The sequence below is a fragment of the Hippoglossus stenolepis genome, chromosome 3 (genome assembly GCF_022539355.2).
Source record: "Hippoglossus stenolepis isolate QCI-W04-F060 chromosome 3, HSTE1.2, whole genome shotgun sequence".
In the NCBI taxonomy this organism is placed as follows: Eukaryota; Metazoa; Chordata; class Actinopteri; order Pleuronectiformes; family Pleuronectidae; genus Hippoglossus; species Hippoglossus stenolepis.
Genome location: NC_061485.1, coordinates 30040038 through 30061150, shown reverse-complemented (window position 1 = coordinate 30061150; position 21113 = coordinate 30040038). Strand labels below are relative to the sequence as shown.

The following is a 21113-nucleotide window of genomic DNA, read 5'->3' as shown; positions in this document are numbered from 1 at the left end:
CAAGGTTCAAATGCAGCATTTCCCAAGACAGACCAGACATTAAATTCACTTTTAACAGTTGACACTGAGTCATACAATGGAGTGAGTCACAGTGCTCACCTATAACAGCTCCACCACCTGTCCCTCATGGTCCCTGTAGGTCTGCAGTTAAGTCTTATAATAAGTGGGGCCTAAATGCAACCTCCATTGCGCGGCCAATGAAATCAGAGGTGCTCAGGGGAAAACTAATCTCCATGTTTTCAAATGCAAACTCAAATCTTGGCATTCAATGGACTGGGCTCGACCACTGGGAAGACAGGGGGTCGTGAAAAAAAAGTGTGTGCAGAGGAGAGTAAAAAGGGACTGGAGCGTAAAAGTGGCCCATGGGGAGAATGTTGAGGGGTGGGGGTAGAAGACTCAAGTGAACAGAGGGGCAGGTTGCTCAAGTGGTTGCTTTATTGAACCAGCGTCTGTTAACTTGACAGCGCCACACTGAGCGAAAGAAAAGAGATTCTGGTGAAAATACACTCTCACACACACGGGATGTCACAAGTGTGTGTGTGTTTGGACATTTTTGTAAAGTGAGGTCATTGTTCCGCTACTTTTTTCAAGAGGAAGATAACTCAGCATTTGAATCCTTGAGTTAAAGGTTCAATTTGGCCATTTTCACAAACAGCAAAGGTACAAGCCCACAGCATAGCTATATAAGTGATATAGCTCTAACATAATTCAGACGGTTGCTCAAAAAACTGTACAATCTTAACAAAACGGAGCAGTGAGTGACACTTCTCTCAGTTTCACATTCACCCACTTGGATTGCCATTCATATCTTTTGTAGCTTTTCAGTGTTAACATTTTGAACGGCACTTTTAGTGTTTAAATTAATGTGCAATAGTAACATGGCTTCTGTTATTTCACTGTGTCACATACATAATGCATATCTTCTGCAATTTGACATGTATATCTATCCCAGGTCAATTGTGTGTGCAGATGTGTTTGAGAATGGGACTGGACTCCGTATCAGCAGATGTCCAATATCAAAGGTGGTTGGGAGTCAGAAGGCCTTACTGGCAAAAGCTCAAGCTATGGAAACAAAACTAGTTGTTAAAGTTTAGAAAAGGCCCTAGTTTATGTTAAAACAGACGCTTCCTCAACATGAACCACATGCAAAGGTTTTCTGGCAGAAAGCATCAAAGGCAAACTTCTCCTGTTTGCGTGCAATGCCAGAGGCCAGGAAGTGACAGGCCACATGGCAGTGAGGGGGTGGTGGGTGGAGTTGGTGTTCGGGAGGCCAGGTGACACATGACAGGCTGAAAAAAACCTCCACAGTGCTTCAGGACGGAAGCCCAGGCTGCCAAAAAGACTCACGCAGAAATCCAGTCAAGCAGTCAGTTCTGCTGTTCCCAGCACAAACATACCACATCGCCTTGACACACCAGGTTTTCCTCTTCGTTGGCATCCTTGCCAGAAACTTTTCTTCCTCTTTCAGGGCAGAGGAAGGAAGTAAGCAGACAGACCGACTGCTGGACACGACATCAGCACTTACACTTGTGTTGCCACAAAACCACGGCTTTGATTTTGATACTAATAAAGTTTAATAAAGTCTGATGAGACCTCAGCATGATAAATATGATTTAAAATTGAGAGATTTATTGATTCTTTTTGTACAATGTCACAAGTCACACAGAAAAATTGCTAATCATCATATTAAAAAATAACTGCTTTACCAAACACCTTGAGTGTCCGTGGAGCAGATTGACAGAGAAGTCTTTCAACTCCATTATACGTTTTTGCAATATCTCAAACATAAATATCCATAACGTTACCTGGTACAGAGCTACATAGAACTGAACTTTTGTTTAGCAGCAAGCAGCTAATGCTGAGCTACAGGCAAAGCTCATGTGTCCTGGCCAACTCAAGACAGAAGTAGTAGATCTGATGATCACAGCGCTATAACCAATCCAGCTTTAAACCGAGGTAAGCCAACCTCCCTAATTAAAAGGAGAATGTAGAAATACAGAAATGTGTCAATAAATGTAGAAATACCCATATGAATTAGGCAGAGTTAAGCCTGCCTCCATAATTAACCTAATTAAAAGGGTCACAAATATAAATAAATAGAGAAATAGAGAGCTAAATAAATAGATGTAGAAATAAAGAAATGTAGAAATAAAGAAATAAAAAATAAATGTAGAAATACATAAATAAAAAATATATATATAAGTACAGACACACGTTTGATTATGGTACAGTTAGTTATTTCATATTGAAGCAAAAATAATAATTTCAATCATTTTGTTTGGAATATAAACTTTGAAAGCAGTCATATTAAAAGATAAAGATAATAGGAGGGTTTAAACTAGTGTTGTCGAAATTGTGTGCTGTGAATAAAGTCCACAAAATTAAAGATGTGCTCCATGACTTCATTAGTGAATCATGCACCTGTATCACCATCCCTGAAACATTTCACAGGGGAATCTGTGGGTATACTCCATTCTCCATCCACACAAAACCAGTGCTTTGCTGTTGATAGCCCGTATTCACGAATCACAATTTGCTTCATTAGAGGGCTTAAGGTGTGACAACATCTGCCCCTAACTCTATACGAAACCTCAGAGAGAGCTGCAAGTGAGGAGGGGTCCCTCTCCCAGAATGAACAGAAGTTTAACAGATGTCAAGTGTTACAAAGAAGGTCAACAAAATAACAATATTCACAACATTCACAAGAAAATATAGTGTCGAACATAAACAGAGAGGTGTATCAATGTTTAAAGTATTTAAACAAAAGAAAAAGTCTGATCAGGTCTGATGCCTCGTGAACAGTAGCCTGACAAATACTGGAACAGAGACAGGGGTATTGATCGCTGGCCCTGTGTACAATCTGTTGCATGACCAGAGAACCATATAGGTCATGTGATAACCAAACAGCCCTTTTCATGAAAACTAAGCAGCAGGAGTTTTCCTTTCATCACGGTGGTGTCAATTATTTTGAGACAGGCTACATTAACTCTTACAAGTATGAAAAATACCAAGGAAGGTGTTAAAAACTCAAGACTAATTTACATTTGATATAATGAAGGCACTGCACTACACCTGCACATGCATCACAAATCTCAGTGTTGTTCCAAGGAGAGAGAATAAGCTGTTTCATAATAAAAGTGTTTCATTTGTCAGCTTTTCAAAATGAAGACCAACCTTTTTACAATCTTTTTTCATACGCTCCATAGGTCTGTTTATAAATTGATGGTTTAAAGACAACAGATATATAGTAGGCCTTATATATCACCTGTAATCATTAAAGTGGGTATGTATACCTTTGATTTATATTCTGGGCCTTCCTCTGACAGGACGAGAAGTTTTACAATATTGAAAGATGGAAAACAGAATGAGAGGAATAAATCCCCTCTCTCCTCAGAGACTGTAGGTGGAAGGATCAATAAAAAGTCTGATTTGAAAAGTAAGCTCATAAAAATCTGCCATTAGGTCCAAATTCAGTATCTAAAATATGTTATATTGAAAAAAATGAAGACTGGCCCTGAAAAGAAAGGGTTTGCTCCATCCAGACAGAATGCTGGCCCTCACATGCCTGCAGGCAAGAGGCAAGAGTCCCTTAAATCAATGCCTGAGCTAATTGCTGGTGGAGCTAAGAGCCTGGGTTACAGCAATAGGATCAATGTTTATTGTGTGGATGAGCTGGCAATTGTGCCTGAATAAACTCAAATTAGAGTATTTCTACCTCATTTCCATATGAGTAGCACCAAGACAACAGGCATTAATCCTTCCATGCTGGGATGCAGGTGTAAAACAAAACAGACAAGGGACGTTTTTAAGGTTATTAATAGGAAATCTAGTGTTATAGGACGGCGACATGCTGTGCTAAGTAAAGCACTAAGTCTATAGAGCTGGAGGTGAATCGTCACCTTCCTCCACCAACAGTGGAACAGGAACCGTCAGTGGCTAGAAGCAGAGTGGGAGGAATTCAGATGAGCAGGAATTCTGTGATATAAAAACCGAAGGTCAGTGGTGAAATTAGACTTTTTTTAAGTAACTCTCTTCTTAAGCGCACAAAATAAAATCTATAAAACCTAATGCATATGGCAACATATGGTAATTCAATGCATCTGTAATTGTTGTGCTGCCAACCGTGTTTAAATTCACACATTCATTAAAATGATTGCCTTTTTATTCCAATTTTGAAATTCTAGTGATTGTAAAGCTAAATGTCCAGATGACTTATGGGTAAATTTGTGCATGTTAAAATGTTTAGATTTGATAGCCACAAACTCTAGGGTTTGAATTCTTCACTCAAAGGTGTGATGATGATAATGAAGCATCATGTGAAGTGTGTGGCAGCTCAGACAGGACAGTAAGTTCCCCTCCGTCTCTGACAGTGTAAAGCGATGGAGGACTCTAATACAACAACACAGCAACATGAAGCTGGAACTTGTAGACTGACTCTCTAATCAAATCTTTAATGGTTATAGGGAGAAATGTCATATAAATGACTTGCTCATATTTTTAAGTTTATTTACAAATTATGGGTTGCCAAAGTGTGAAAGATCAGTTGTTGAGCCTCTTTTTTTTTTATTGTAATGTTGTAATGTGTCTCACTTTAATAAGACAACTAGTGTGTATAGTTGCAGCTGGATCTTGGTCCAGATGTTGTGTAAACCTTTTCTCTAATGACCCACTGGGCCTCCCTGATGAATTAAGGGTTAGTTAAAAATACAAAGCAAGTGTCTATTAATCAGTTCTCAACTTGGCATGCTCGCTTGCAGGTCCTCCTTTAAAAGGCCTCATAACTGCACTGTAAAACAAAGTTGCCTCTTTAAGACCCTATAAACCCTGAGTGTGGAAAGGGTCTGCACACTTTTTTTTGTTCCGTTGCTTCATTTACTTATTTGTTACCCCTCTTATTACAAGCTGTATCTATATTGAGCCTATATATAGCCTATGGGTCATAAAGCTTAATGTTTGGTGTCAATGTGACAGATATCTCAAATGCTACAACGTGTTCATCCAAAATGTCACTGTAGCTAAATAATATTTAAAATGATGATTTGAAAAATACCATGTGAAATTGAATAATGTCAGAACTAATTGTGTCCATACAGCCCAGCCTCCCTCGCCCTTGGTGGTGGAGCAGCATGAATGTCTCCTCTCTCTCCCTCAGGTAAAATGGCCTGCGAACACATGAATTCAACGCGGCCCTTGTGGCGAATAGAGGAGAGTCTGCTGCTCATTGTAGCTCCCACACAACACGGTGGATTCCAGCAAACTTGTTGTATGCCTCTTTAGAGCAAATGCCTCTCTTTTCACTTGTCCTTGTATACCTCTGACCAAGCTAAGTCTTTTCTTGTTCCCTCTCTCTCTCTCCCCTCTTTAATCCGTCCCTCCATTTCAGGAAGAAAAAAAAAAAAAAAACACAAAACCAGGTTCACGCAGTGCTTTAGTGGCTAAAAGTGAAAGAGCCTGTGTTTTTTCTTTCCTTTTTCCCTCCTCCCTGCGCTGAGTTGAGCCTTGAATCGCTTTGGAAAATTGCTTCTTTTGAATAGAGGGCATTGGAGGAACAACGTTTAATGGGATCCAAAGGGAGTCTCCGCTCTTAAACAGGTGGAAATTGGACGTCCTCGAATTTATACCAACACTGAGTAAGTATATAAGCCGGCGTGGAAAAGGAGGGATCCCATCACCGAGGATTAGCAGCTTTTCTCCTGGAAAAAAAATAAATCCCAAAGTGAAAAAGAAAAGGTTACTGTGTTAGTGGAAGACTTTTATACAAGCGCTCAAATGATTGTTAAAAGATGGAGACGCAACTTTGAGCATAATATTTAAACATGTTCCACCATTTTCCCGAGAGAACTATAGTTGAATATTGAGTGGCAGGTAGGTACCATAGGTGTCAGATATAAATCACTGCCCCTCCTCTACAGGCCCGCGTGTCAGTGACGTGCGTGTTGATAAGTCGCCTCCTGTCAGCCGCTGAGGAGTTGGGTGCCGCTGATGTCAGGAGACAGTGATCGTGCAGAGGAGGAGCGGCCGCTGCCAACATGTGACAGAGAGCAGGCTTCTCCACACACATCTGACCAATAGAGGTAAACTCCGGCTTCATGCTCCCGCGTTCTCCACCGCATCACTGCATCTCTCTCTCTCTCTCTCTCTCTCTCTCTCTCTCCCTCCTTCTTCTTCTTCTTCTGCCCTAACGAGCTCTGTAATGTCCTGTTAATTCTGTGTGCACTAGTTAATGAGCATTAATCCATCACCCCTGGATGCTATTGTTGCAGGGGGGATGGCCATTTGAATGCAAATGCGTGACACTGTGACAGCAAGGTGCTTATTAAAGTGATGTGTCCTCCTGTCCTTTCTGCTGGGAGCTCAGGAGAGTGAAAAGACGCGGGGCAGCTGCAGGAGCGGCTCGGACTACACCAGTTGTTGCTCACACCAAGTTCTGCTCTGCTGCTGCAAACAACACGAACACAACAACAACAACATGGCAAGTTCTGCCTCGCTGGAGACGGTGATGTCCTGCGGTAGGACCGGAGCGTCCGCGGCTCCCAAGTCGCTGGCCTTCTCCATAGACCGGATCATGTCCAAGAGTTCGGAGCCGAAGGGGAGCGCGGAGGAGCGGGCAGAGGGGAAGAAGCTGCTCGGTCTCTGCTGCCCGATCCCCTGCATGATCCCGCTGCAGCCCTTCAGCTACGACCTCCAGGCCAAGGCGCTGATGAACTACTCCGAGCTGTGGAGAGCCAGTTTCAGGGGAACTTTTTGCGGCGCTCCGTGCAAAGGGAACTGCGGCATGTGCTGCAAAGCGGAGCCGAGTCTGAAGCAGCCGCTGCTGACGTCGGGAAGCCGGGTGGTGAAGCCGCAGGTCGTCCACCAGGCCGTGGCCGTGCCCAGCGGCGGCTCCCTCTACTATCTCAACTACCTGGACTCTGCGTACCAGCAGTCGGAGCTGCTGGCCGGACACTGGGTGTCCAATCCGCAGGCACAGGCCTCTCTGTCGGCGCACCACAGACTCTTGCTGCTGGAGAACGCCAAGCTGGCAGCGGTCGGGGCCGACAAACTGCCCACACCTCAGTACCCGCACAAGGAGCATCTGCCGGGGCAGCTGGACCAGATAGTGAAGGAGAACCACGGCCTGAGCGCAGAGAAGAACGGCGTCAAGACGCACAGCAAAGTGAGCGGCAGCGGCGCCGCAGACGGAAAACCCAAAAACTTCACGTGTGAAGTGTGTGGAAAGGTAAAGTTCTTACACGAGTTGGATTGAAACATTTTGATTCAACGTTTTTTAATCAAATAATTAAAAAAGGAATCTTACTCTCTCCTTTTAAAACGAACATTTCTCTTCAAAAGAAAAAATAACACAAATAAATGAAATTATTGTATCCGCGTTTCTCTGATATGTTGTCACTTAAAAAATGTCACATTAATTCAGAATGATAACCTCGGTGGGTTTGTGTTGTCCGCAGGTTTTTAACGCGCACTACAACCTGACCAGACACATGCCGGTGCACACCGGGGCCCGGCCCTTCGTGTGCAAAGTGTGCGGCAAAGGATTCCGCCAGGCCAGCACGCTGTGCAGGCACAAGATCATCCACACACAGGTGCACAGCACTCATCTGTCGGCTGCAGCATCACACAACGCATTTCGTTTGAACGATTTTTAACTTTTATTTTTATTATATTTTTTCCATAAAGGAAAAGCCCCATAAATGCAACCAGTGCGGGAAAGCGTTCAACAGAAGCTCGACGCTCAACACGCACGTACGGATCCACGCAGGCTACAAACCGTTCGTGTGTGAGTTCTGCGGGAAAGGCTTCCACCAGAAAGGTACAGTCCCCATCACTCATGTCTTCTTCACAACAGCATTAAGATCACACCGTTTCATTGCCTTATTAGTTCATACCATTATTATCATTAAACTCTAATATTTCGTTGCCATAGTCTCCGCTCTAAAAGGCCAAAACAATAGAATTTTGATTTAATATTTTGCTGCGTCCTTCTGTGTATTTTTATGACGAGAGAAAAAACTAAAAAAAGAGATCATCATATTTATTTTTTATTCCAAACGAATATGTTAAAAAATTTGATTTGTCCTTTCATCGTCCTGTTTTAAGACAAAGACAATTTCCGACAAAGAGGAAAGTGATCTCACTTTACTTCATTTTTGTCACTGGAATTATTTTTCCATCAGTGTAGAAATCTCTTTTTCAGTTTTTTTATTTTTTATAGTTTGCTAATTTATTTGTTGAGTCTTATAATTATATGTGTTGCTATTTATCCCCGCATACTTTTACTAGAGGTGTAGATACAAAAAAAAAAAATACAGATCGTTATACCGTATTTTGTTTCTTTTAATTTGGCACGAGGATTTCTTTTTCGAGGCAGCTGATATTTCTGTGAGGGTTCAGTCGGGCTGTGGAACAGAGTGAAAACATCCGTGTGAAGGAATCTGCGGAGTTCGTCGTGTGTTGAAATAAATCGGATCGGGGCTGAAAGCATGACCATATGCTGCAGCTCTCGGTTGTCTGTGAGTGTAATGAAAGAGGAAATAATTGCAGGCCCCGTCGATGAGCATGAAGCGATCAGTGGAAATAGGACATGTCACTTTGCACGGACTAATTCTCCCTTCAAGACGCAGCATTTGCTCTGGGTCAGCTGCGAGACCCCGGCAAAGTTGGGAATCGGGCCTTTTTTGTTTCGTTGTCGCTGCGCTTGATTTTGACAAAGTTTGACAACTTCTTGACTCCGGCACACAAAATCCTGATTAATGAAGGCTGGGCCGAGCAGAGGGACAGACGGGGCTCTAACTTCACCGTGAACTGTTGACCTTTGTGGGGGGGAGAAAAGCGAGGAAAATAAGGCCTCTTTCATCCTCACTTTCTCAGACGAGTGGACTGCACAGGGTCTCACTGTCCTCTTCAACGCTCCATTAAAAACGGTCCATCTTCGGTCGTTGTGTCAGCAGTGAGCTCGTTTCATCCAGACGTGCTGCTTGGTTGTTCAGCTTCTCTTGACAACAGCATCATCTCCGTTATTATTACATATTTTGGTTTTTAAGAAAAAGTCAAAGAGAATTGCTCTGCATCTTTTAATGATCTCAAGACAGATAAGAAGCTGCATGGCGCTTTATAGCTCTATCATTTCTACAGGTCATCTCTGATGAATGGGTGTTTTTAATTCCATGAGGCAGCAGTGAAGCTGCTGGTCTGTGTCAGTGCAAAACTTCATTCATTCTAATTCTGATTCCACTTTATTTATTCCATTTAATTTTTGAAGAGAAAGATTCATTTTTTGTGTAATGTTTGCCATTTTCATGTATTGTGAAAATGTAATTAAACTCTTTACTTTAATAATTGCGAATAATTAGATTTTACATTGTTCACATGCAACAAGTATCTTGGATCTAGAGCTGAATTCATCAGTCAGAGGTTTTGTTATTAGTTAAAATACCAAAAGGCTGATTTGGATTTTTGTTGTTTATTTTTTTTGTTCCATTTTAGGTATTGAACTGTTGCACAAGATATGGCTTAAGGTTCCAGGAAATTAAGATGAGATTATTGTCATATAATGACATTTTATAGGTTAAACAATATAATAAGCAATACTTAAAATAACAAGGCTGTAACTACAGCAGCTGCTGTTGCATTCAAATAAATGTCTTCATGTATTAAGTCCTCCCGTCCTCTTATGCATGTGCTGATTATTTTCCTTTTTTTAATTCTCCAGGAAACTACAAGAACCACAAGCTGACGCACAGCGGAGAGAAGCAGTACAAGTGCTCCATCTGCAACAAGGCCTTCCACCAGATCTACAACCTGACCTTCCACATGCACACACACAATGACAAGAAGCCCTTCACCTGCAACACCTGCGGCAAGGGCTTCTGCCGCAACTTTGACCTGAAGAAACACATCCGGAAGCTGCATGACAATGTCTACACTGCGGCCACAGAGGCCTCCAGACAGCTGCAGAGCTGAGCCGAGGAAACAGCCCACCTGGGACTGTGAGGCCTCAGAAAGACTCATGTCCGGCTCTTGTGGCCCTGTTGAAAAGTCCAAGGAGAGGGTGGGGCAGTCCAATCAAATTGGAAATGAGCCCTCAACAAAAACTTTTCTAATCTGATGACTTTTAGGACCCTCGTATCAACAGTGACACTGTAGGGAATGAAGACCAGAGATGACGATACAACAATATACACTTAACACTGGTCCCATACTGTAGGAATATTATAGTTTTTCTGTCCAGAATTTCATCCTGCGTTGCCAGTTACAAACTGGGATCAATCGTCTGTCTCCTTGATGGAACTGTAAATAATAGGTTATGGAAAAAACGATATTTAAAATGTGAATTGTCCGGGGAATGCATCACCATGTTGTGTATTTCACAGATAAACAACTGTTAATGTGAATGAGTAAGTTATAAGTTATAATGAAAACTGAATGTTTGAGCCATGTTGTTTCCATTTTTTGGCATTTGAAAATAAAACTGATGAAAGTTGTACTGACCATAGACATTTTTGGTGTGGGGTTTTAGCTGACTGGTGCAGGTAATTATATTTAAAAACATTTGAAAAAAAAAAAAAATTTCCAGAAAAAGTAATAAGCGCAAAGACAACCTAGGGCACAAATCGGAAAATTCAAATACACAGTGACAACAAATTGACCAAACATTAAAAGTAGCAACGTTTGAAAGATCTGCTGAGACTTGTGAGCAGTTGGTGATATATTTTTTGACTTTCTTTCTGTTTCATTTGTTGTGTTCCCTTTTCCCTTTTATTAGACACGTTGACCTGTTTTCAGCCTAGGCCACAAAGATGAGCTTTTTTCTTCAAGATGATGATTATATTAAAATGTATATTTAAAAAAAGCCACAATATTAAGGCCTTGTGGCATCAGTGTCCTGAGCTTTGCTGGTGTTGTATTTTGTAGTTTTGTTAGAAGCACACATATAGACACAGGCTGGCTCTAGTGTATGCTCTGCAGCCACTTTGTTTCACCATTTATTGACAGACACGATCTTAATACTGCCGCATTTACACTTGACTCCGACGTAATGATCAGAGATAACATGGGCCCTTGAAAGCGAATTACATTAACCAGATAAACGGCCTCGGGAGGCTTGATAGTGGAGGAGGTGGTGTGTGTGTATGTGTGTGTGTGTGTGTGTGTCTGGGTCTGTGTCTGTGTGTGTGTGTGTATGTGTGTGTGTGTGTGTGTGTGTGTATGTGTGTGTATGTGTGCATCCGAAGCCGCTCATCAGAACAGGAGATAATGGAGCACTCAGGCCGCAGCTCCTCATCTGGGCCCCTGCGTTAATAGAGCACAAGTTATTCTCGGCACGGCTCCTGGAACAATATTATCCCTGCACACATTCTGTCGAGAGGCAGATCCGTGCACCCAAATGGCGCTCTTTCTATTAACAGCCAATTAGCGCTCAGGCAGGTCGGACAGGCCTGAGCCTGGCAGGGCTAACGGTGCCAGATGAATGCCCGGTGCACCTATTTCCTCAGTGTGCACCAGAGACACGGCGCAGAACATATGTGGGCAAAACTACCGAAATGTCCAATTTAATAAAAGTAACTAAAGAGCTCGTGGACAATCTGTTCAATAAAGTGAAATTGCTTTGTACCGTGAAAAATGACTTTTCCTGGCGGTATCAGTCACTGCAGCTCCAGTAACATTCAAATTAAATGTACAGTGTATTTCCCTCTGTTGTTCACTGAGCCTCGCAACCTATCGGTCCAAAAAACCATTGGAAATTGATTCCAAGATGGATTTTTAACTTTGCTTTGTTGCAAAGTTCCATCAAGTTGTATGCGTTCGTTTAAAAAAATCTAATTTAGTTCAAAAGTGAATTGTATTTTTTTTTAAATTTAACTGTTTAATCCTCAAAGTGTCAGTGGTGAATGACAAACAAGTCAAACAATTCCAACACCATCCGAGAACTTGTATAAGTGACGAAGAAAAACGGTCTCCTGGGAAGAGGGGAGCCTGGAAGATGACCCTGATATGTAGAATGAAAACAGGAAATTGAAATGGTAGAATGTCTCAGTGAGGTAAACCCGCACATTCACAGAAACTAACACGAGCTCGATGCCGTACGGGTCTGATCATCTTCAAACATTCCTCTGTGGCAGAGAATCCACCCACTGCACCTTCTCTGTTCCGCAGCAGCAGCAGCAGCAGCTGAGCACACGGAGGGAGAAATGATGTTCCACATCATCAGCCTGTACGTTTTACTGTTATCCAACAATGAGTGTGGTGAGAAACACACACACACACACACACACACACACACACACACACACACACACACACACAGACACGCACACGCGCGCGCACACACGCACACACACAGGCTGCGGGACATGAACAACAACAATGTCGGAGCAGTAAACAACCTAAAGGCGAGCAGGTTGTCCTTTTCTCTGCACTTTTCCCCTCCCTCCTCCTCCTCCCTCCCCCACACCTCCAGCATCTGAGCAACCGCCTCCACATCCACAAACACGTTCATTGACGAACGGGAGCTTTAATTAAGGCGCGCCCACGCGGGGGGAGATTAGAGGCAGGAGGCCGCGGTGGAGACGCGCGAACGCGGGAGCGCGCGCCAATCAGCCGTCAACAACATGAGGACATCTCCGTGCGCCACCGGGGGGATCACCGGGGATTCAAGCAATTTACGGGCCCACAAAGGAGCTCGTTTGAGACGGGAAGGGAAGAATAGGAGAGGCGGACTTTTTGTCTGGCGGACTGAATTGATTGTAAATGGGAGATTAGCGCGAAGCCTCGGCAGCGGCGCGTTAAGTGCCCGATCGAGGAGGAGGGAGAGAAAAGGACCAATTAAGTCTACCAAATGTTAACTTACATCAGTTTCCCCTCAGTTTAGCCCACATGAAACTCCAATTAAAATGTCCCCGCGCTGGCTGCTTCTTTCTTTACAAGAGGGTGGAGGGGTGACAGTTTGTGTCACAGCAACAAGCAGCCGACAACGTTCCCACAACATGTGATAACCTGCAGCCATTAGGATCACAGCAACACAGGCTTTTTATTCACTGCAATCCCCAGTGTGAGAATATCCACTCAATGTAAAAGCTAAAGCACGTGACACAAGCTGCTCAGCACAACTTTATTATTATTAGTATTATAAATAATAATATGCCAGTGAAATGACAACATGCAAAAAACAGATGAAGAAAAGAAAAAAAGATCAGGCAGTCCAGTTACATGTCCATGTCCATGTAATTCACAAACAGAACAAACAAGAGGCCCAGAAGGTTATTTTGTATGTGTGCGCCTACAGCATATTGCATAAAATAAAAGAAGAATCAGGAAAACTCAATAGTTTGACATGTTGGAGCTAAATACCAATGAAAAACTAATGTAGTTAGACAATGCATATGTCATTGAGTAAGATAGCCAAATCTCCCACACACCACCCACCTCTCTATCCATTTGAGAAGAACTGGCCGTTTGGCACAATGAGCCTTCAGGATTCATTGTAAAGTACCGAGGGGTTAATGAGCAGTGGCTTCTCTTCACTAGTTGGCTGTGTTCCTGCTTCAAATGAAAGGACAGAGGATGGAATGGGCAACAATGGAATTTTAAAATGTTGAGATGTTCTGTTGAAAAACACATTTAGCTTGTAAAGGGCAAGTTTGGCATTATGCTTATTGAAGGAAATGTCGTCATAAGCCTTGATTTGGCTTAAAAGTATAATCAGAATGTGTCAGGCACTCCGGTATTCAGGGTGTGATGCATGGAAATGAGCCACTCAAGAAGCGGCCGGACACACAGATTAAAATGGAACAGCCGCGGCATTCACTTGCACCTCATTGAGATTCTTTTACAAAGTCAACCCTGAATCTTTCACCACCGAAACCTCATCAGAATGTCTTAAAGACAGCGGCGAGCAGCTTGTCCCTGCATGCTTGCCCGTCTGCCTTGGCATATCAAGGGCACAATGGGCCAGGAGAAGGTGCTTTGTGGCTGGGAGGGTAAGTGATGGGCTGCTGGGAATTGAGCAGGGAGGGAGATCTCATCGCTGATCTGTTGTCAAACTCCACTCTCTGACCTCCATCCCTCCATCCCTCTGTCTGCCTTGTCTGTAGCTTGAGGTTCGGAATTGTGTGTGTGTGTGTGTGTGTGTCTTTGTGTATGTGTGTGTGTGTGTATGTGTATGTGTGTAACATTTATATATATTTTTTAGATCTAATTTCGAAAAATTATAATATTATTTTCTGGTATTTTTGAATGAATTACTTACTGTGTAGGACATCAATATAGCAATTTTAGGAATATCCTATAGAGCTCTATTGCATATCGCACAACTCCGGAGTTGGAAAGGGAATTCAGTGTCTATCAAAACACATGTAGAATAGCTCTGTAGTTTAATAGGGAAGGCCTTAATGGCTAAACATAGTAATAATGCTTGCAATAAAATCACTAAACATGTGCCTAAAAGCGAACAATCTGTCGCGTTCACCGTACCAGGAAGACAATCCCTTTTTTTACTATCTTATTTCCTTTTTTGTGCTTGTTTTCGACATGCTGCAAGTCTCATTTCCCATGCTAAGGACTGAGCTGAGCTGAGGAGACAAGCTTGAAAGGGTACAAAACAACACACAGGAACTGAACTGAACATGGTGACATTACACTCAAGATGTGTGAAAGTACAAAATACACACACCCATTTCCAAATGACACAATCTTTAATAAACTCTGAACTGGCAATCTTTAATAATTATTGTCACTGACTGAACCAGTAGCTTTTAGAAGGGGAGTTACTCACTGTTGACTGAGAGTACTGTTTACAACTCGGCTCTTACATGCAATTATGTTGCTTGTTGCTAATATATCGGCTAGTTTTGTACTTAACTGAACATTAATGAATTTGCTAAACCTAACAAGCTAAACCAGTAGGAGTCTGAATTGATGCTGAATGTTAAAGCACTATGGATTCATTAACTTACACACATATTACACCAAAATGAGGGTCTTTTCTAAATGGGTAAACCTGAGAGTGAGCTGCTAGCTAATGTTAAACTGGATCATTTTCGTCTCGTTCACAGATTAGTGCTCCTCTCAGTGTCAGAGCCTCTGAGTGGGACGTAAATGTCAGTTTTCTTTCTACTTTACTTTTCTGTCTACTTTTTTTCAGGGCTGCTGCTCCCTTTAGTAGCCCAGACCCAGAACACTCTCATTATACCTACTCAGCGGCAAGCATCGTTAGCATAGCTGTGCCGTGCAATTAGCCCATAGACATTATAAAAAGTTTTTGGGTTTAATAGTACCATGGTGGGCATGTGACAGGTGTGTTTACAGTGTTTGCCTTTAAGACGTCATCAGAAATGATTACACTGTAGAGATGAGCCTGTGTTCAGTGAACAGAAGTTGCATATGGGCCATAATAAAATGTTCTAGTATATATACTAAGAACTTGGATGTCAACGAAAGCAGCGTAAAATTGGCCTAAGACCCAGCACAACAAGTCTCTGATTACAATGCAAATACAGTATATGCAATCATATTCAGCATGTGAAATTGATGGTACTGGCTGAGTAGCCATTTTGGCTATTAGGATACAATATATTGAAATTATACAGGGGAAGGACCATGGTTTGATCCTCGCCTCTTTAAATAAAGTGTCCTTGGGCAAGATACTGAACCCCAAATTGCACTTGCAAATTGCATTGTGTGTGAATGGTGTGCGATAAAAAAAGCACAATATATAGTAGCGCTGTATGAATGTGTGTGTGTGTGTGTGTTATTGAGTGGTTAATAAGAAAAGAAAAGCGCTATATAAATACACTCAATATACCATTTGTGTAAAAATAACAAACAAACAACTGTCCATCTTCTGCAGGTTTAATGCAGAAAAAACTAGCGCTTGCCAATAATCCAAGTGTGGACAGGGAGGTCCTAACATTAACCATAGAAACTGCCAGCATAACATTTTCTGTCAAAAGGGTCAACAGCTGCTAAAACCCCAGGACGGACGGCATCCCAAGCTGAGCTCTCAGGGTGTGCGCTGATTAACTGGCAGAGCTATTCACCAACATCTTTAACCTCTTATTGAGTCAGTCCATGGTCCATGCACCCTTCAAGGTATCCATCATACTTCCAGAATCTGCGGTTTTCCCTCTCTATAGCAACATTCTCTAGGAAAGTCATGATAATGGTTTGATGCTTCCACAAAGTGCTTTGACTGATTAGTCAAAACCAAAATCTGCTCCCTCCTTCCTTGTACCATGGACCCTCTTCATTTTGCCTACAGACCAAATAGGTCCACAGATGAAGCCTTGTCTTTGTGACTTATGGCTCAGTGTTCCACACCATCTACCAACTACCAGAATTGGTAGTTGGTAGATGGTCCTGCTGATCCTCATCGCGGGTGCACCTCAGGGCTATGTACTCAGGCCCCTCTTGTTCTCCCTGTTCACCCACAACTCTTCTGCCAAGTAAAGCTCCAACATCAACATCAAGTTTTCTGACGGCACAACCTTCATAGGCCTCATCATTACCCCATCCATATCTGTGATGCTGATTGTGATGACCCCACTGAAGACCTCTCCTGGACACTTTAAAAACACAGACAACACAGGCAAGAAAGCTTGTCAGGGGTTCAACCAGCATTGTCACAACTTCTACATGTGCACCATTGAGACCTTGCTGGTGGGTTGGATCGCAGTCTGGTACGAGAACTCTTCTGCTTACAGCAGTAAATGACTAAGAGGAGTTATACAAACTGCCGGCCATTGAGGATATCACAGGAAACAGACTCCTGGGCATTCAAGATATCTACCACCAGCGATGACTGGCACACAGGATCATTATGGGCCACAGCCCTCCAGCACGCAGACTGTTCTCTTTGTTGCTGTATGGCAGACAGCACAGGAGCAGGACTACACATACCACCAGACTTAAGAACAGTTTTTATCACCAGGACATCAGGTGTCTTAATTCTTGTCACCTGGTTCTTTGCACTGTTTTTAACTTTACCTTTGAAAATGTGCAATAACTTCTGTCCACTTATCACTTTGGTTTTACACGTTCATCCACACTTTTTCACTTTATATTTTCAATGTCATTGCTCTTATTTTTCTACAGAGCTGACTTGTCCTTCTTGTCCAGCATTTCTCATTGTACTGTTGACCCTGTGTTAACTTACATATGACAATTAAAACTTGAAACTTGAATTTGAACCTGTCTTCCCCAGACCTACAAAGGTAGGTGCCTATGAGGCATCCTGGTCAGATGTCCACATATCCTTTGCCTTCTGCATCAGCTCACTCTTCAGCATTGTCATGGTCTGATGAGAGACGCAGAGAACTAAAGTGGAGTCTAACACCCAATAAAAGACTTTTGGCCAAGAACACGGACACAGCTCTCAGTCTGGTTTTAGACCAGATGGCTTGTACAAGGCTCCCTGAGGGACAGGCTTGTAAGCCCTCTCCAAGTACACAAAACACATATAGATTGGATGGGCAAACGTCTATTTTATAGCCTTGTGAGTGTGATAAGCTGGTTCATCGTTCCACGATTATAGGACAGAAGTTGGACAATTAGTCTCCGTCTCCATTCTGCTATATAGTTTCCCAGGAAGGCTGAGCAGTGTGTTGCCCTGATAATTGGAGGTTACCCTTCGTTGACCCTTTTTGAAAATGGGAGCCACAACTTTTTAAATGATTCCTACGTCATTGCAGACAAACAAATGAACACACATAACACAGTCTATTCAAATACGTAAATCTTTGTCCAGCTAATTTCAGGCAAATTAATCCGATCCTCTGATGCTGCAAACCAATGAGCCATTTTCTCTATCAGGCTCTGGCTGCGCTCAGCCCTTTTCTAGTGGCATTAGTGAGTCATTGTTGGGTAGGATCAGTTGATTTGGGGATGTCCGGTGCTACAGTTAATCCTTTTGACCTGACCTGGCCTTGCTGGGAATCGTCCTCTCCTCCTTCACTTTAGGCCTCTTTGTTAATGGTGAACCAGTCTGTTGGCTCACACAATTAAAGACCCGTTCATACAGAACCTAAATATCTAGTGATGCTACACACCAAGCTGGAAAAACCAAAAGAGAAGCATGAATTGTTTTCTTGCATTTCCTTGAAACTGCATGCAAATTATGCTAAAGCAGGACTTAGGAACATGACTGAAGTCCTACAACTAATTGGTTAAAGTTAGGACAATTTAACCTGCTGACTTGTGGATCCAGGGTTTCATCTAGGTGTGGTTTCGAGCTGTTGTAGATATATTACTTTGCAAAATGTAACTTTGAGGACAGAAAACCACACTAATGGTAAATGGTCTGTATTCAAATAGCGCTTTTCTACAGGGTTTTTTCGATTTACACATTCACACACACACATTCATACAGTGCATCTATGTGCAGCACTTTTCTCTCTGATAAGGGGTAACCTTTGGGGTTCAGTATCTTGCCCAAGGACACTTCAGCATGTGGAATGGGGAAGACATAGCACTAACCGCCCTATCCCGTATTAAATCTATACAATATATATATAAACTCTTGATCTGTAATTGTCAATTTTTTTTTTGAAAATACAACCTTTTTCATGATCATGCCTTTATAGATGATTTGGGATTGATCCAGGGTTTAACCATCTTAATCATGAAATCTAAATTTTTGACTCAACCAGCAGCAGAACAGTCTGACATTCTAACCCTCTAGAATGGAACTGAAACATTGCTCATACAGTCTGTCCCAACACTGTTACCATTAATCACTGCATCGCTTTACACTGCTGTAGAGAATTTATGCTTGAAAATCCTCTTGTGTCCAAACAGAATCATCTTCAATTTAACATGAGACACCAGTGAGGGTGACATATGTATCAGACTGGTGAGAGGAGAAGTCCCTTTCTCCACTGATAATGTACGATTTTATTGTACACTGCACTGCAGCAGAACTGCCTAAACAGAATGTTTGCTTTCTCTTCAGTAAGAAACCAATTGAAATGTTTGCTGTGACTGGTGTGTGTGACAGTAAACTCATTAGAGTGTGATAAAGGACTTAATTAAGATTGAAACACAACACGCTGCTGCAGTGTGTGGATCCATGCCAAGGCAAAATCAATATCAACAAAAGGCACAAGTACACAAACACCAAATTCATACGTGTCCTTTCAGCTGCCCATTTAATCCATCAGTTGATACAAATAGCAGCGCATTTTCTGACTTTACCAGGTGACAGCAGAAAGAAGTCCATGGAAGCACAATCAATACAGCGACTGAAGAGGAATTCAGCAGGAGCAATCCCCCCACTGGGCTTCTCTCAGCACAATAATGCAGCTCAAGTAGCCAGGGAAGAATTTTCACATTAGCTCTAGAAGGCTGGTTCTGTTTAAGTGCACAGAGTCTGAAAAAGAAAAAAAAAAACGTTTTCTTTTGGAAGGAGCTATAGGAGAGGTGAGAGGTATGTGATTACAGTTACACAAGTGGAGTCAGGGGCTGTAAAAGAGAAAATGTTACACTGCAGTCAATGAGGAGCTGTGCCAGGCTACCTTAAGGCCAATGTTGCTTCCTCTTAGTGTACGACATGAAGCCTTCTCTTTAATGTGAGACAACATGACAACAGTCAAGGCCTCTGCGAAGGAAAAGACAAAGAGCTGGCAGCCGGGGCTGTTAAGTGGAGGTGACATGCCATGATCAAAGGAGAAACTCTGGACTTACAGGCGCGCACAGGGTCAGAGGGAAGCCTCAAACAGCGCCACCAGGCACAGGGCTCAGCAGCCGCTCTGATCTGACAAATGTGAATTCAAAAATTGAAGTGAGAACATGAAAAAAAAATGGAACTCCTCAACAATGAAATGATGTCATTTGCAATTTAAATTGCATCCGCAGTTGATTCAAACCTGTGATCCAAACAAGTGCAACAGACTCAAAGTGTGAAATAACAGGCTGCAAAAACACAGCATGCCAAAATATTTTCCCTCCTCCATTCTTTCCCTCCCCTTCGCTTGCCCCTGCTACACCCACAGCATATCACTGAATGAAATGCAGCGTGCAATTACCCATTATCCAATCAACTGGAGTCGACACTTAACCATTTGCACGGCTTTGGGCTCAGCCAATTATCCATCAGTGCTCTCAGTGGGCTCTCAATAGCCGAACCACGTTGCATAATCTTATGGCTGCAGATTCATGCCACGCCACCGGAGAGTGAGGAGGGCTGGAGGAGAGCCAGGCTGCTGTCTGAGGGGTCATTGTTGTTATCAGAGGCTGGCAGAGCGCATCGAGGTCTGGTCACTGACAACAGTGGGGATTCAGGCTCCAGCACCCCGGGGCGTCGGCCATTAGAATACATAATGTAGGGCTAGTCAATTGGAAGGGCTCCAGATCGTGCTCTTCAAAACCCTTTTAGATAATTCGCTACATTGCATCTTCATCACCCCCACTCAGCCTCCCACCACCCGATGCTGTCACCCGCAATTGGACACACGGCCCTAATGCCTCCCCCACCCCTTTCTTCTTTAAATCCTGCCCTTGACCTCACAGCACTTGCCCCCCGATCCTGCTCCTTCTCCAAACCAACACCCAACCCCTATCAGTCCAGTCTGGTCCAGTCAGTCAGTGGTGGCCGGTAGCTAGCCGACCCCCTGAGGGCCTTCCAACACTGGGGCCCCAGCTGAGGAGCCTGGGCAGCTGCCAACCACCAGCCACTTCAACCCCGGCCGTCCGGATGATTGCGTTTGTCAAGCCGCCACTCCGCGTCAGCCCCGCACGGGTCTGATCACCGACAATTAGGGGTTAAAGTGTGGGGGTACCATCTCTCCGTGCACCCTGGCAGTGGATGAAGACCACCACTCTGGTCTCTGGTGACAGTCAGAGCGATGTTCAGCCCATGGCTCTGGTCTGTACATTCACACACACAACTTCTGCTATATCAGCCAGATCAAATGCAGGATGTATTGTTGTTGTGACCCCCTGTAACCCCCGTGAATGAAAGCAGTCATACAGCATAGGCTCATTTGGAAAACAGCAGCTGACAAAGCCAAAGCGTCCAAAAGCACAGAGTGCATGTGCACAGCTGGAGTGGCACACAGCCAGAGCATTACCAGTGCAATACCTGATTTAATCTTACATTACACACAAACAATGTGCCAAACTTC

General features: G+C 43.1%; 1 protein-coding gene across 4 annotated transcripts; it reads left to right on the top strand.

The window, feature by feature from the left end:
- Positions 1 to 5445: 5445 nt before the first annotated feature.
- fezf2 (FEZ family zinc finger 2) lies at positions 5446 to 10481 on the top strand. Of its 4 annotated transcripts, none has more exons than XM_035150520.2 (6): positions 5446 to 5630; positions 5913 to 6074; positions 6359 to 7219; positions 7449 to 7583; positions 7678 to 7810; positions 9710 to 10481. In XM_035150520.2, the coding sequence occupies exons 3-6, from the start codon at positions 6470 to 6472 to the stop codon at positions 9958 to 9960; spliced, it is 1269 nt and encodes a 422-aa protein (XP_035006411.1). In that variant the 5' UTR covers positions 5446 to 5630; positions 5913 to 6074; positions 6359 to 6469; the 3' UTR covers positions 9961 to 10481. The 4 variants fall into 4 exon arrangements, with proteins under 4 accessions (XP_035006411.1, XP_035006422.1, XP_035006393.1 ...); XM_035150531.2 differs by having other exon boundaries at positions 6354 to 7219; XM_035150502.2 differs by having other exon boundaries at positions 6264 to 7219.
- Positions 10482 to 21113: the final 10632 nt, after the last annotated feature.

Coding starts and splice junctions, on each gene's coding strand:
- fezf2 (XM_035150520.2), top strand. CDS start 6,470: ATGGCAAGTTCTGCCTCGCTGGAGACGGTGATGTCCTGCGGTAGGACC. Junction 7,220..7,448: donor CGTGTGAAGTGTGTGGAAAG/GTAAAGTTCTTA, acceptor TGTTGTCCGCAG/GTTTTTAACGCGCACTACAA. Junction 7,584..7,677: donor ACAAGATCATCCACACACAG/GTGCACAGCACT, acceptor TTTTCCATAAAG/GAAAAGCCCCATAAATGCAA.